Consider the following 17,383-nt stretch of genomic DNA (forward strand, 5'->3'; position numbering starts at 1 on the left):
TACCCAAGGCTCCACATCTCAGCAGATTTTGCCAGTGCTGGGTCATTTAGCCCTCAGCAACTGGGGCTGGGGGAGATCAATCAGAGGCCTATCCAACTCGCCGTCAGCCGTGATTTGCAGTAGCACCGTCCAGCTGTTGGGCCAGGGGAAAAATAATGGCTGATTGGACTCCATGGCATCTTGGCATTGGGGAACGATTCAATTTCCTCATGATGGATGGTCAGAGAGAGCTGGACCTGAGACACCCGGGCAGTCTGGTCTTGACCCAAAACAAGCCTGGGAAACTGTAATGAGTCATGCCGTGTTTCTGGGCATTAGAGCCGCCACACTGACACCCTCTGTAATCCGGACGGCCCTAAGAGAAAGTGAGCCATGCGCCACGGCTCTTCACAAGAACAGGGAAAGAATTGATCAGTCGTTTTTGCCTTTTCCTCATTCGTCTGCTTGCTCATTTCGCCTGCTGCCAGTGCTGTGCTGCGCTACAACCTAATTTCACAGGGATGGTGGGGCAGGCTATGTAAAGGCTTCCCTCAACATGAAGGGTAAGCAGCTTTATCCTGATAGTTGTTTTGAAGGCTGATGCACAATTGAAAATAAAGCTGACAAAAGCTCAATTCCTCCAAATCCATGCAATAAACATGCCAGATGAAGCACTGGCCTACTGTACTAAATAATGGGCTGTGAACACCTCACAGTTTCTGCTGACAGATCAGCTTTACCACAGTGTTCTTTCACATTACATTATCATATGCATCTTTCTGAAAAACATAATTGGGTTAAAGAGTCAACCAAGTTTGTTTGTTTGTTTTGTATTTTTCTTTACCCAGTAGAGCATATGAAGCACCCTGGACTAAGTTCAAGCTCATTGCATGCCCATAAGATAAATCAAGTTCAAAGTCGGTGACTTTGTGGGTTGGCAGAAGCATAAATCACCCAAGAGCAACATTCCTGCTGAAAATACCCTGTTTTAGAACTGCAACCAGACAGCCCCAGAAACAGGGACGCAGACATGGTGGCCACTGTCATCAAAGCACAACATCCAAAGCCATTTGCAAACCCATTACAGACCAATCATTAACAACCGGTTAAACAAACTCTTCTCATTTTCTGTTTTTTTCCCCCCTTCTTCTATTTTTCCAGAGCTGAACTACTATGCCTACCATAATAACAAGTACCATCTGTTTCCTTAGTCAAAAGACTAAGCGTTGATGTCCTTCTTCAGACAGTTGTATTTAATCTTCACCCTAGCAAAAACATGAAGATTCCAACAACCCATCTTCTGCATATTTATTTTTTGCTGATAAAATGGTGTGGTGAACTTTTAATCAGCTAAAAGATAACAAGGAACAAACATTTGGATGAGCCTAATAGACTAAGCTATTGCATTAGTCTTCTGGACTGCATTCATCTCATAGCAACCTTCTGAGTCAAAGAGGAACTGATAGCTACTTGTTTGTAGAGAGGATATAAACACTGTGAAACATACATACAGGAGGAAGATGAACTGTCTCCTCCACAGAACCCATAAGAGGCGTTAACACAAGAGTCTTCAAACTATGAATGTTCTATTACATGCTGTATAGTGAAAGTCCTTAAAGTAAAACATTCTTAACTGTATTGTATGTTATAGCTACAGTGTCCATAATGTAATGAGATTCTATTATGTCATGTTGGACAATTTCTATTGGCTCCATGACAATAAACACTTTTGGGACAAAAATTGCTTGAACGTCACATGAGAAGGCAGTGGACAAATCAGCTGGATTGCTTTGAGTCTCACTTTAAAGCAGGAAGAAGTAGCATTTTCATAGTTTTTGCTAATTCCTAAATTAGCTAATGCCTGGCTTGTATCTGAATCTTTGATGTTAGCTAATGCCTGGCTTGTATCTGAATAGTTTGATGGCACACATTGCCTAATCCTGTCCTGGAGGTCCACAGCACTGCAGTGGACCTCCAGGACAGGATTAGGCAATGTGTGCCATCAAACTATTGGGAAGATTTCTATGATCATATAACAAATGACAAGCCAGTCCACAGCACTTTCCATTGCACATCTGATTCAAGTCATGAGGGGCCTGGTAATAATGACAACTAGCTGTTTATTCATTTAGTACTTACTTTAAAAGTAGTCTATGCCCATTAGGAGATTATTATTATTATTATTATTATTATTGCTGTTGTTGTTGTTGTTTTGAAGGTACACAGTTACTGTTTCCTGCCCTAGCTCCAGCTGAACTCTCTTAGTCGTACTGTGTGGCCAGAAGTTTGAAGAGATGCAGTGACAGGTCTTGTGTGCTTCACAAGAGCAGCAGTCCAACCTTTACCCTACTACAAGAGCACACTAGAAAACAGACCTTGTACATAAATGGCCAAAGTTTCCGGCCTTAACGAGAGCCTAAACTGGCCAAATATGGTAGAAAAGGTAAAGAAGAAACGGACAGTTGCCTATGGAATGTTTAATGTGAGTGGGTTATGAGCTATAGCCCCTGACATGGGATAATTTTCATATTTGGACCTTTACACCAATTTTGTCATTTTGCCCCTGTACACCACCTAAGTACATATGAAATTAGGCAATTAAAGCGCAATTGTGTCATCCTCCAACTTCTTTCAGCAGTCATATCATCAATAAACACCATTATAGCAGTTCCACTGGCAGCCATAGTCAAGTCAAGTCAAGTCAAATTTATTTGTATAGCTCTTTTTACAACTGTTGTCGTCACAAAGCACTGGCCACTGGCCAGACTGGTAGGTGGCAGCTAGTTAGACGCAGGAAGAGGGGACCTCAGCGGGCAATCTTCCAGCAGGTCGGGCTGGGTGGCCATTTACTCGGATACATGTCCATACATGTCCATATCATTCCAGTGCCTTCACCATGTTTGACAGATGTTGTAGCGTTGCTTTAAATCATAAACCCTGTGTTTTCCTTCTCAATATTCAAATAAATGTTTGGTTTTATCTGTCCAAAGAGTCTCTTTGCAGAACTGGGTAGTCCTTGTGCATGTTTCTGTCAGTCTAATCTAGCATTTCTGTTCCTGAGTGTTAACAGCAGATTATATTTTGGGGACAAAATCACTGTATTTAAATTCATGAAAGTGTCTCTTGATTGCAGACTTTGACAATATTATGCCTACTTCCTCAGGAGTGTTTTTGACTGTACTAGATGTTGTGAATGTTTTCAAAGAAAGAGTCCTTCTTTGATGCCTTTTTTTATTTACTTATTTATTACTTTATTAATTTTTCATTTATTTATTGTTGATTTGGCCACTCCTAAATCTCTCTAAAGATCTGTGTTCAGCTAATTGATGACCTCCCATACTTGCATTAACACTTGTTTGTACCATATATGGAGTTGAACAGCAGTTGAATCCTGAACAGCTACCAAATACAAATCCAGCATTTGGAATCAACTCCAGACCTTTTGCATTCTTAATGTGTCACAGAATAAAGAGACAATAGACCACATCTGGCTGTAAATCCACTTACTGCTGTCCAATACCTTGGGAGCCTGTGAAAATGTCTGCAATCCCTAAATGGTTAATAATGCAATATATTTTTGTTAAGCTGCTAAAGCTGAAAGTCTGCACTTCACACCTTGTTTGCGTCATAACAGAGCTGATGTGATAGTACAGATATAATACAGAGGCAAAGTCACAATTGTCACTGTCCAAATACTTATGGACCTGAATGTATATAGATACATTGTTTGATAGATAGATGCATGAATAGATACATAGATAGACTGCTCATTTGACAGAAAGACAGACAGGCTAATAGATATACATAAAGATAGATTCATTGATTTTATTGATTAATAAATAACTCCAAATGATAATAATCATTGTGGTGTTTGTTCCCTCAGCTACGTTTTACTGTTCCTTTATTTCAGAATTTCTTTTAAGATCTGTATCAGATTTAACTGGGGTGCTTTATTTACTTCCGCAGCTGTGGCTATTTTTCTTGATTTGTTTTTAAAATGTTCAGAAATAACAAACAATAATAAATGTTGACGCTGAAATATATATATATATATATATATATTTTTTTTTTTATTTTTTTTTTTTCAGCATCAACATTTAGTATTGTTTGCTATTTCTGAACATTTTAAAAACAAATCAAGAAAAAAACTTTTTTTTTCAGCATCAACATTTAGTATTGTTTGCTATTTCTGAACATTTTAAAAACAAATCAAGAAAATATATATATCATTTTTTTTCCAGCGTCAACATTTCTTATTGTTTGCTATTTCTGAACATTTTAAAAACAAATCAAGAAAAGAAGAAAAATGGCCACAGCTGCGAAAGTAAATAAAGCACTTTCTAAAACACCACACAGGCTTGCATGGATGTCTGAAGGCTCAGCTCGTCAGAGGACTGAACACCGCGCGTTCTCGCCTGGCCATTCTGTGCTGAAACGCGTGGCACTTCCAGTCAGACTCGCACGGGGCGGAGCCTGCGCTTCTCGTTTCGTCAGAAGTGAAAAAGGGTTCGGGCAAAACTTGCTGATCTTGTGGCGACTGCGAAAATTGGTGCACTGACAACCATACGGATGGGCTGAAAGAGCAGCGGAGGTGCGGCTGTGGTCGATCACGTTGGGATCTAGATCAGTGGACATGCGCATGCGCGACTGCTCGGCCCAGCGTTAAAGCATCTTTCACAGAGAGCAAGAAGAAAAGAGAGAGAGAGATGCAACAATAGAAGTTTCCAATGGCCGTAAGAGGGAAAGAGGGAGAATCGGCGACATGGAGGGGAAAGAAAAACCAAAATGAATAACTTCGTGTTTACTCCCTCAACTACGCGAAGGATCGGCATGATTACATAGGAACCATCTGGACTTTTTTTTCTCGTACACGGAAAAGGAGACAAAAGTTTGGCGAGTTTGGGAGAAGTATGGCGCGGGAGATTGGAGACGCTGGAGTAGCCAAAAGTCCCACTAGTAAGAAGCACAAGAAGAGGAAAAGCAAGGAGAACAAGACACGGATAGTACACGCCAATATTTTATACGACCACGCCAAAGGAGGGGATAACCCCAACAGACACTATGCAAACAACAAGATTAAGACCACCAAATACACCCTGCTCTCCTTCATACCAAAGAACCTCTTCGAGCAGTTCCACAGATTTGCCAACGTGTATTTTGTTTTCATAGCCTTGCTGAATTTCGTGCCTGTGGTCAACGCTTTCCAGCCGGAGCTGGCTCTTGCTCCAGTGGTCTTTATTTTGTCTGTTACCGCTATAAAGGATTTGTGGGAGGATTACAGGCGACACAGATCAGATAAAGAAATAAATCATATGGATTGTCTGGTTTACAGCAGGTAGGTGACTGTTTCTGGGCTAAAGAAGTTTCACATGTCCTAAACGTAGCTAACATCTGCTCCTGGCTCGCTGTCTTGTCGCTCTCTGAAATCACAAGTGGGAATGCACACAGTTCAGCTCAGCTAAGTTAACCTACCGCTTCTACATGCCTCCTCAGGGTGACTGCTGGCTAACGGTAGGCCTGACTGTTGCTCGTTGCCGGTCTTATCTGTAACCTTTGTTACATTTTTCGTTTCAGCAATCAGTTGTAACCACTGATGTTTGACCACTGCTTCTTTACTTTCTTTAATTACTCTTCACCTGACTGTTACCCTTGCCGAGGAAATCATGGTGTCACGAAGGCACCGTTTGCTCTCCCGGTTTACCAGTGATTTGACCCCCCTGTACATGAGGAAAGGCAGTGGTGGCCATAAGGTTATGGTGGCTTTGCGTTCCAGGCCTCAGGTTTGTTCATGTGTAGGAGAAAGGCAGCAAAGGGGGTCAGTCTTTATCTCTCAGCTTCCTGTCAGTGCAATTTGTGCATTTCCATTTTTAGAAATGCTGTGAAAAATGATACAATATTATTCTTAATAATTAAATAATGTTTGCTGTTGGCAAAACTATGTATTAAAAAATAAATATACAGAAAAAATGACTGACTGTATTATAATAAAGGCAAATACATAATTGTGCAGTTATGTAAATAAATATTATTTGATAAGTGATTAACTGTTATTTACAGGCTGCTACACATGTTCTAGATCTGTCTATTTCTGACAGTGAAGTTGGATAGTATACCAGAAGGGTTGACAATACCCACAATATACTTATTAATCATGTTAATGATCAAGTATCGTCTCGTTGCCCACCTCTAACTTCTCGTATGGTGCTTCTTTGAATACAATAAGGCTTGACTTTGTCTGTGGCACATCTCTCAGCTTTGTAAAATAAGAGTTAGAAAGGATGCTTGAAGCCTCTCCTAGATTATGTTAGTCTAATCATGAACATCTGGTCGGTTGTTGCTACACTTTTCCTCACCCTGTTAATGATTACAGGTTTGAGCAATACCAAAACATCCCCTTCATTAATGGCTTTTTATTTTTCTCAGTAGCGAGTGTCACACAACATTTTAGCCAAAGGAGTCTTCAGGTCTGCTAATCCACACTTACCAGCACATAAGTCATTTCATTACCTGAAGCATTCATTAAGTGAAGTTACGTTTGCTTCTTCTCTGTACTGACCACTGACCACTGCTCAGTAAATGTTGATTCAGTGGATACCGGATTCATAGCAGCTTCTCTAATTTAATCTTGGTTTTTATTGGCGACGGCCAGAGAGTCTGCTTTAGTACGTTTCCGGGTCGGAATTTGGTGAAACGGCATTAGATGGTTGTTAAGCTTTGTGTGGCTGCAAGGCCCCCTTGAGTATGGCTATATAATCCAGAGGTTCCTACACTGTATCTGCCTGTCACTAGAACAGCCACGGTCAAATCACATTTCATGTGGCCATGTCCTGACTTCAGTTTATTATAAAGTCCTTAAACCGTTCAGAAGATAGTGTGATCTCAGGTAAAACCTTCCAAATTTCCAGATCTTTAGGTCAAGTAACTAAAACATCTGAAGCAAGAGGCTACAGTGTAAGATATCGCCTTGTAGGAAAGGTTCAACCAACATTTTCATGTGAATTTCACTTGTCTTAGTGTGAGCTTTCCAGATGTGACCCCAAAATATGGCCTCCTTGTTTTCCACTGAAATCAATCATCAAGTGTCCAGCCATAACCATTGACTCACAAACACTTGACCTCTTGTTTTCAGTTGTGTGTAAAATACTGGATTTGCAGAGCATTGGTTACCATGTACATACATTCTGAGCAATCTGAGTGCTCAAATTACAGGTGCTGAAAAGAAATGCAGTAATACAGGTGTTTGTGATGGCAGTTGGCACAGTGGGAAGTCTGCTGATTACGTGATCTCCATGCTAATGTGTTTAACGAGAATATAATCGGACAAATAATTTGCTACAATAGCGCCTTTTGTGACATGCTTATTTCATTTCTTGAACAAATAGGTCAGTTAAAGTAACATTTGGTGCTTGTGGTGATGAACTGATGTACCATTGTGATGTTGATGTGAAGATATATTGAATTTAGATAAATAGATAGATAAATATTTGGTTTACAGCAGGGGGAGCTCATGCTGGATAAAGTTATGATGGGCTTATCCAGTTCCAATAGACATTTCTGGAGTGGGTGGCGTCCTGGGTGAGAGGTGAGATGTTGCTGTTGTTGTTGTCTTAAAATCAGCACAGAGAAAAATGACATTTTTGAAGTATTGAACCATCTTTAAAAGTGTAGCATAGAATGGTGTGGTTTAGGATGCAGCAGAACAAACCATAGTAGCATGGTAAAGACGTGTAGATTGCCGGTGGACTAGATGAGTGTTTTTAAAATGAATGCTGTCTTTTTTTTTATTTATTTATTTTTTTTATTTTATTTTAGATCTTACAAAAAAAAGATGCCCAGAAAAAGGCTGTAGTCGCTTTCAATGAAGCAGGATCTGAAGCTCTGATAGGCACGGTGCGGTAATAAAATGAAAAGCTTGTCTTGGTCGTCTTAGTCTAGTAGGTTATGAAGACATCATGGAAGCTAAGGACACAAAACTACCCGACATACATAAGATTACAGATGGAAGCATGGCTTTTGGCATGGCTTTTGCAGAGACTTGTGAAGCGTTTCTGTTGCAAAAAGTCAGTTTAATAGAAACTTTATGGATGGAAAATGTAAGTATTTATTTGAATCTGATTTCACTGTCTTCTAAATAGTGCAAAAAATGAATGAAAACGTGCTGAATGTTGAAAGTCATAATGCAAATAAAGCGCTATTTGAATTGGGTTAGTTCTGATTGATTCTGATAAGTTTATCATGGAGCATCTGGAATAAAAACGTAACATCACCTCAGTCATATAATTCTCGCATCAGGATGGCAATAAAATTTACCACCGAACAAACAAGTAAAGTATTGAATTTTTAGCAGAGGATCTCTGACAGTTAAGTATGCTTGGAGACAAAATACAGCACGTAGCAGTGGCCAAAAGCCTGCTTTTCCAACACAAGGCAACATCTGCCTGGAAAAACTTTCACATGCGTGTCCGAATGGGACTAAAATGACTAGGCCGCCGCTGAGTTCAGTGAAAAACAGTAGGTAATTCAGCCTATAATATTCTCAGAGAAGGAGGGAACCATGTGAAAGAAAAGAATTACTCCCGGACCCCATCTAAATGTAATCCTGTCCAAACTCTTGTTCTCCCAAATGGATCTGGACTGGTTGTGTAAGTGTAATGAAGGTGTGAAATGGGATTATGGGTAGTGAGAGGATGGCGCTGAAGAATATTAGTTTTAGTGGCTGATTTTTCTGCCATGCGTGAACAATCCTAGAGATGACCATCTTCTAAAATCCTGTTCTGCCCCGGAGGTCGATGACTTTATCGTGCGTTTCAGGAGATACCAGTTGCATCATGGCATCTTGCAGTGCTGTAACAGCATGCTACTGTGTGGTGTGGCAGAGCCATTTCACTAAGTGAGTAGGCTTCCATCCTGGCTTGTCCTTGGTGGATAAACACAACTTGTGCAGCAAGTAAATAGACTATTCATTTCATCCCACTGTAGAATTTTATCAGACTGAAAGTGTTTTTTTTTTTTTTTTTGGGGGGGGGGGGGTCTCGTTCTGTACAGAACTGAAGGTCGTTCTATTAGCTGGCTCTGTTAGCGGGTTATGACGAGTTCACCTTCTCCAGCATGGTCTTTGAGTCTTCTCTGCACAACATTGGCTAGACTTACTTATTTCACTGGAGTTGGAGGGTCAGGCTTGCGACTGTATTTCCTCATGAAAAGTGGCTCTGTGGGCCATGGACTTGGTGCCATCAAAAGCCTCAGTGTTTCTGTGTCCATAATCTGAGCCAGCGCTGTAACAGAGCTGCTCTCAAGGTCTCGACATGATTGAATTTTCTCGCGAAAAAAATCTTCTATGGTGAATGCTCTTCAGAACGTTCTCATTGCTGACATTGGACCCACTTGATTGCAGTCTGAAGGTGAAGTCAAGGGATAAAACGTCTACCTGTTGGTTTAGGAGTTGAGAAAGGTTTGCATACCGGCCACAATAGAGCATACATCTCCTTTTGATTTTAGAGGTAGGTCACTGATGGGTCCACTGTTTTATATAACTCATGTCAATTTGGCCGGCCTTTTATTACAGGATGTTTCCTTCTGTTTCCAATCTCGCACCTTACCAACTTTACTGAAAGCCTTTGACTGTTACGGATGCAGAGTTGGGTTGTGTTATGGGTGGGAAAAGATTGTATGACTTTTCCGGGGCCCAGAAAAATCATGCGATTAAGAAAATGGCCTCTGTGAATGTTCTTTAAAATATGAATAAAAAATTAGTTTACTTTTGTTAATATATTTCACTTATTTTAATGACTTTTGTGATGTTTGAAAGTTGTTTCAGAATCTGGTTTGGGGAGAGTCGATTATTTGTGATACACTGAGTCAATTTGACAGCAGCTGTGAAATGGATCCCTAGTTCTCCTTGTTGCGTAGTGCTATACAGGCGTGAACTCTTTCGTTTATGAAATCGTGGTTGAAAACGTATGTATCAGTAAATGAATTCGGATTCTTTGACCCTGTTTACACCTGATCCCTTCTTGTGTCCTGATGATCAGAATTATATCTGGACAAGAGTAAACACACCCAAGACCCATTTTACCAGATACAAATCCGATCATTCAAGCCATTTCAGAAGGTGGTGTGAGACGCATTTGAGCCACGTTAGAGCAAGATGCCAAGATGCCTTCGATAACCAAAACGCACGTAATCATTGCCGTGCATTGAGCAAATTTGCATGTGTGCACAATTTCAGTCGGATTTGACTAACTGGAGACGCATTTGACTATCGAGTGTAAATGCATGTGGTTAAAGTCAGGATGCAATACAGATGCTCACTAGAGATTGGTGATGTGTAGTTTGTAAAAACACTGCCTTTACCATGGCAGACTAGGGTTTAATGTTTTGGCCAAACACCACCACTAAGAGTCTTTAGGCAAAATTCCTAACTCATTTACTTGATTCAAATGTAAGCCACTTTGAATTAGATCAGCAATAAATAAATAATTAATAATAATAATGATGCCATAAACATAAATTATGAGTGGATTCTGCGAGATTGTATTGCCCTCAAAATCAGTCTGAGAGTCCACTAGGACCGCTGCCTGAAAGTTAAATGCACTGTTGGAGACTAGGATTGTTTTGGGGTGGGGTTGGTTAGGCTAGTTAAATTCATGTTCCAGAAGAAGTCCAAAGTGGAATAGCTAGACGTCTGTAGTTGTCTTGGCAGATTTACTGTGGATATAAAACAACAGTCAAAAAAGTCAATTTCTTAGGCTATTATAACTGGGCTGTAAGAGCTTCATGTAATCAGAAATGCGTAGCCAATGTCGGTCTCATTATTTTGACAAATGTATGTGCTTAGCCTGGTCTAATGTCACGATGTGAAATTCAGTTGTCCCTTGTTCTCTTATTGATTATTAAACATGTTCCCATGACTTAGTTGCAGTTGACTGTTAATGTGATCGAAATAATCACTGAATCTCATGCCGTGAAACTCTTCCCTCTTTACAATTCGGATACTAAAATCGCAAAAGGGCCTAAGGAGCTATTTTACTCACTGCCAGTGTCTTCTACACTCTACACATGGGTTCTATATAGTATTGAGAAAAGGGTTCTATTGACGTACAATTGTAGGACCTTTTTTGCTGCTATAACTTGTGAAAGGCCTTATTCATAATGACACCATGCTCAAGAATGAAGCCATTTATCAAGTTGAAGGACCTCACAAAAACGTATGTGAGTTCCTTCTATATTTTCATGTGATCGTTGTATGTATGTACTACATAGATGAGATTGATATATGAAGTTTTTTTATTGCACATGTTCTAAATGCTGTTTTCTCCTGCTTTCGCAACATCCATTCAGTTAGGTGGGGAACGTCCCTGCTGCTGTATTTAGCCATGTCACTTTTGTAAGTTTCTGCCATAGTTTGTGCGTCACAGAGGAAGTGGTTAAACTTTGATACGTGAAACAGGAAAGTAACCTGAAGGAGTATCTGTCTGTTAAATCCATGTGTTCAACAATTGTATGAAATCTTATGGCGGTAAACCTTAAGAGGAGTTTGTGCTTTGTTTAGTTGCACTTCTTAATGAATGCATCAAGCTAAACTTGCTCCTAGGAAGCAAGGAAAGCAAATGAAAGGTGCTGCTGTTGTCTGTAAGTCGCCAGAAGTTTTTTCAGTCCATTCAGGTGTGGTCTCGATTCACAACATCAGAAAACCTCCAAAAACTCCATGTCAGCCAACTCCATGTTTTGGTACAAAAAGAATACAATTGGTAGCATAAGTGATGCTTTATGGTTTACCCCTAGAACATTTAAATATACTTATATGGTCAAAAATGGCTCGCTTGTAAAAGTATGTTTGTTGTGTTATTATTTGTTTCTTTTAACTACTTTAGGGGCTATAGGACCATATAAGGATGGAGAAGAGCATGTCAAGTCTAATGCAGTTCTTGCTTCAACTTGGCAACGCAAATAATTTCATTTTCTGTTTTGTTTGTCTTACTAGCCTAAAAGGTCATCTCATTGGGCTGTGGCAGGAGGTTGGGCCTAGACATACTGATTTATGTGAACACAGACAAAATAGATAGGCAGGCGTGGAAAATCTTGCCAAGCTTTCAGAGTGTGCTTTAGCTCGTGTCCGAAAACAACCTTACACCTCTGAAGTTCATCTGAGGTTGATTTTGGTTTTGGGACAATTACATAAGAGCAGGAATCATCGGTAATGTGCATGTGTGTGTACATCAGTCATTCACAAGTCATTCACAAGTCATTTAGGTTGTCAGTAAGTTACTAAATTAGGCATGTGTTGATGACAGTTGGGTTTAGTTTTCTACTGTCTGAAGTCAAAGGGTCAAATATTTTTGGTGCTGCAGTTCATTTAGAAAGTACCTCAATAATAACACTAAGGTTGTTTATTGGTAAGAACTTGGCGATACAATTTATATTGCGATACAGGGCTTCCGATTCAATTTGTTGATGAGATAATTGAGATAATGTTTATGTAATATATATATGTTTAAATGTACCTGTAAATACCTGGGGGTTGGTGTTTAAACACAACACAGTATGTCAAAGTTTCCTTCTTCATGTCACCCCTTCTTACACCCCTGCTTATCCACAACTGCCTTTTCATACTGCCCCAGTTTTTTGGGAAAAAAGCAAGTAGTCCCAAAGGGGAAAGATCCAGCAAGTAAAACACGCACATGATAAAAACAGTGCAGTGTTGATGGTTGTCTGAGCGAACCTACTGCCCAAAATCCTCTTTTGTTTTCTAACTGTTACAGTTTTACTCTTGTTTTCAGACTGCTATAGCAAGTTCACAACCATAGCTTTTAGCGCTAGGGTTGCAAGTGTTGTGCATACTTATCTGAGAAAGAGGAAATTTACGGAAATCCAGTTAGGAAACACAAGATTCAACTAAACATGAAACCGAAAGATATAAAGCCCTCAGTGGCGAAAGCAAGGGCGACACTGGCAAAGAAATACTCCCTCAAAGCTGGAGGAAGAAAAAGTCAGAGCTACAGTGGTTGCTTCTGCACAGGTCAGGTTTGCTGCTCACATGGTGAGATCATCTACTGTTTTAACAAAGTCATGCAGTAGAATAGCATGTGATGATTCCAGATATTACAAATTCTCTGCTCACACAAGTGATATTCTCATTCCTTTCCTCTCAGCGACACCTCTTAGATCGGTCTCACTGTTGAAGCTTCAGGATCCTGTTATTTTCTGCAGTTTACTGTGGCCGTGGTGTTACTAGTTTAATTTTGTCATTGGTTTCCCAAGCTCCAAGCACAACCTTAGACATTATGTGAGAGATGGCAATGTAATCTCCAACAGCTTGCGTTTCTGCCCAGTGCCATAACAGCTCTTCATATCTAAGAAAAGATTGTCTTGGGAAGGCCCTGATTGACCCAGGCCCTGGTTTGAAAAGCCTCATACTGAGAAGTGGACCTCATCCTCTCTTCTATTAGCACCATAGAACTACGACAAACCACAGTGATTCCTCTTTCTGGTCTAAAATGTGATCTAAGCCTTAATGGGCTGCCCAAGAACCTGGCAGAGTTTAGCTCATTGTGGTTGCCAAATTTAGGTAGAAATGCTTGGATGTTTCTGTCCCAGACGTTACAAATGTGTAAAGTGGTGGTTGGTGTGGCGCAACAGATAACACCACTACCTGCCAGTGAGCTACCACACCATGTGGGAGACTGGGGTCCGATTCCCGGTCTGGATGACTATGACTATGCTGTGCTACACCAATAAGAGTCCTTTGGCAAGACTCCTAAGACTGCATTGGCCCACCTCTGTAATATGAGTAACCTTGTAAGTCGATCTGGATAAGAAGAGCGTCAGCTAAATGCCATAAATGTAATGTAAATGTAAAGTTGGGTGTTATCGTTCATCTGGCATTTGAAACAGTACTGCAGTATCGTCATATGTAGATAAGATCATGCAACTGGTTGCCAAACTCCATCCATGGCACACGATTGGCTAGATACGCTGCTTTGTTGCTACTATTGTTTCACCAGAGACTTTGTGATAGATTGTTTGAGTGTGGTTCCACTGCTGAGGTATAAAGCTCTTTATGGCAGTGTCCAGTCAATAGGTCAGCACCCTGATCAGAATCGCCTGCAAGCCTAAGGACTGTGAGCAGCATCTCAAGGTGCATGATCGCATTGTTGTGTTTAAAGTTAGGGGAGGGGTAAGTTTGTATGCGAAGAGAATACACACCGTAAGCTATGTATAGAGTGTCCACATGGTGGACTGAGATTGGCACATGTAATTCACAAGTTCCGCTCAGAAAGCTTCAGGGGTCCACGGTTATCAGGTGAAGTTTGAATTTGCATGTCGTAGGAATGATAGTGAATTTACAGGTGTGGGAACAGTATTTCTCTCTCTTGCTCTTTTCTCTGGATCTTTCTTGTGTACTCATTGTGTGGTGGCCTTATTGGGCAGTGTCTGTGGAAACACACTGAACATGTTAACATTGACATTTTACTGCTCAACACACTACAGGCTGGACCAACTTCCTCAGGGGGAGCTATTTGACACTAGTTAGTTAGTTTTTCTTCCTCCAGTTGTTGAACCATGAGGTTTAAACTGCTATGTCATTGTGCTTCAAAAATTATCTGTGCATGTTGAAGGGCAAAGCGTTTGATTTATACTGAAAGTACAGAATAAAAACTAAATGGAACTGTTCTGTAGCTATCAGCTTTTCATTTTAGCTTGAGGTTGTTTTATGCATTTGCTAAGTAAGAACAACCTTATTCTTAACTGACTTTTCTGCTAATGTAAAAGATGAATAAACTCCAGTATCTTTTTCCTGTCAAACAAACAATGATGTGCAAAGTAGCAGTAATATAATATAACTAAAATGATTTTCCCTAATTATTTTGGATCAGGAAAAAGGAGAAAACTGTGAAACTCAATTGAAAACTGTGAGCTCATCTCCATATGAGACTCACACCTCACACTAATATACCTCTGTTCTCTACTCTACACACTAGTGATGTCGCTGCAGATGTGTGCCCGTGCTCAAGGCATAATGTTTATAAGCTGTGGTAAGTTTTATCCACATGCTCTGTTTAGATGAGACACCTGCTCAGTCTGTATGTTTTCACTGCAGCTCTGCATCGACATTAGAGAATTATTGCTGTAAAAAGTAACTGGCAGTAAAACTGTCTTCCACACTGTGATGTGGATGAACATTGCTGATTAATCTCCACGAAAAATGCAGCTGATGACAACCCCAACTAACCGACTGTTAAATTAGTTGCCAATTAGTTTGTTAGGTTGTTCGGTTGGTCTACTTTAGTTGTACCACTAGAGCTGGGCAGTATGACTATTTTATCATATTGTAAAAAAAAAAAAGTTATTGTGATAACCATGTGCTTTTCTAAGCATATCAAGAATATGGTTGGTGCTTAATAAACACTGATCAGCTGCAGGTTTCATTACAAACAGTGTAATTAGACTGGTTTAATTAGATGAAGGGCAGCAGATGTTGAATAAAATTTCCGGGCTCAGTACTGGAGAGTATCTGAATAGTAGTTAATAAGTATCTGTCGCTACTCATGTTTTTAGTCTGATTGCATGTGTTGTGCTAAATATTGTGTATGGCAAAAAATTTATTTCAGTATGATGATATAGTATTTTTACCATATCGCCCCGCCCTATGTACAACTATTATTGTTGCAGCTTTGTGTGATGTTCAGTCTCCAATGTGCTAGAATTTCTTTCAGAGCCCCTGCTCCCCTACCCTCCATATTTAAAAGTTGCCTTCCATTTAGTGGCTTCCATTTCTGCTTATGCAGTGCCTTCACAACTCACACTCATCTAGACAAAACCCGATTCTGACAGATGGCTCAGATGGCTCAGAACTACCTTGCTACTGGAAAGTACATCAGTTAAACCTAAGAGAACTTTCTGCAAGACTTTTTTTTTTGTTTGTTTGTGAAATTCACATGGGCCAACTAACAATTTCTTCAGAAGCGCTTTTCTTTAAAAGCTCTTGGAGCGGAAATGAGTTACATTGGCTAAATGAATTGTTTTCTGATGGGCCAGGCACTCAGTTCTTGGACTTCCCACCTTCTATAGGTTTATTTAGTATGTTGTCACCGTCCTTCTCCTATTTCCATTTTTGTTGTTTTTTTTTTTTTTACATTGACTTTCATTGAAAGTGCATGAAATGCACCTATAAAGGTGCCCAAATACACACAGATTGAACTGCAATAGGTAAGGACCCCCCCCACACACACACACAAAAAAGGTACTATCATTATTGGGTTTATGGATGCAGCTAGATTGTGGTCTTGGGCTGCAGTCTAGTACAGCTCTTTTGTCAACCTTATTTGAGAGAAGTGGTGGATTAAATTGTCAAGGTTTTGCTAAAATATGTTGTTCCCTTTCATGCGTGTTTTGGTGATGAGTGGGAGAGAGTGGCACTTGGCTCAAAGATGAGTTTGTTCATCTAAAAACATTTTTTCTCTTAACTTTCTGTACATCCTGGGAAATGAAAGGAGTTGTCTGCTGTTTAATATTTGACAAATATATTATATGATATATGTATGTGGTTATAATATTTATAAAGCTCATAGAGTGTAGGCAGTACCTGCTTCCTCATTATACATTAGTACCTTCCTTACAAATATGACAAACATTTTTATTTATTTATTTTTTTAAGCAGAAATGTGGCTTTCATTTTGATAGGTGTTGCAATAGAAGACTCCTGATGTTGGTTTTTGGGGGTTTTATATTTGGATTCTTAGCATAGCAGAGTGACTTCATCTTTGTTTATTTTTGGGTTACCAGCAGTTCCTGTTCTAGGAAGAAAAACAAAGGAAGAGAAGACAAAATGAAGAGGATGCACATTGTAGATGAGGGACACTGTTACTGTTACTGTTATTTCTTTCTGTGCTTTTCTTCTGTATTTCACCAAAAAGGAGTTCTTTAAAATCAATGGTTCTGTATAGAACCATGATAATTCAAAGAACCATTTGAATGCTTAAAGGACTCTGCCTGGTTAACTGATTCTTAACTAGTGTACATGCGACCTTTGACATCTGCTTTTACAGTGGTATGAAAAAGTTTGGGCACCCCTGATAAATTTGATGTTTTTTCTTTAGAAATCATTGGTTGTTCGGATCAGCAATTCCAGTTAAATATATCATATAGCAGCCGAACACAGTGATATTTGAGAAGTGAAATGAAGTTTATAGGATATGTGCAGAAAGTGTGCAATAATTATTTAAACAAAATTAGGCAGGTGCATAAATTTGGGCACCCCAACACAAAAAATACATCAGTATTTAGTAGATCTTCCTTTTGCTGAAATAACAGCCTCGAAACGCTTCCTATAGCTTCCAATGAGAGTCTGGATTCTTCTTTACAAAACATCTCCAGTTCAGTCAGGTTTGATGGTTTCTGAGCA

The 17,383-nt window shown here is 39.7% G+C and overlaps 1 protein-coding gene across 1 annotated transcript in view; it reads left to right on the forward strand.

Moving 5' to 3' along the window:
• Positions 1-4,673: 4,673 nt before the first annotated feature.
• atp10a (ATPase phospholipid transporting 10A) overlaps positions 4,674-17,383 on the forward strand; it is a 62,655-nt gene continuing 49,945 nt past the window's right edge. Inside the window, exon 1 of the mRNA XM_072684420.1 lies at positions 4,674-5,314. Coding sequence (XP_072540521.1) covers positions 4,890-5,314 — 425 coding nt within the window. The 5' untranslated portion in view covers positions 4,674-4,889. The remainder of the gene's footprint in view (positions 5,315-17,383) is intronic.

The sequence above is a fragment of the Salminus brasiliensis genome, chromosome 7, assembly GCF_030463535.1.
Source record: "Salminus brasiliensis chromosome 7, fSalBra1.hap2, whole genome shotgun sequence".
Taxonomy (NCBI): Eukaryota; Metazoa; Chordata; class Actinopteri; order Characiformes; family Bryconidae; genus Salminus; species Salminus brasiliensis.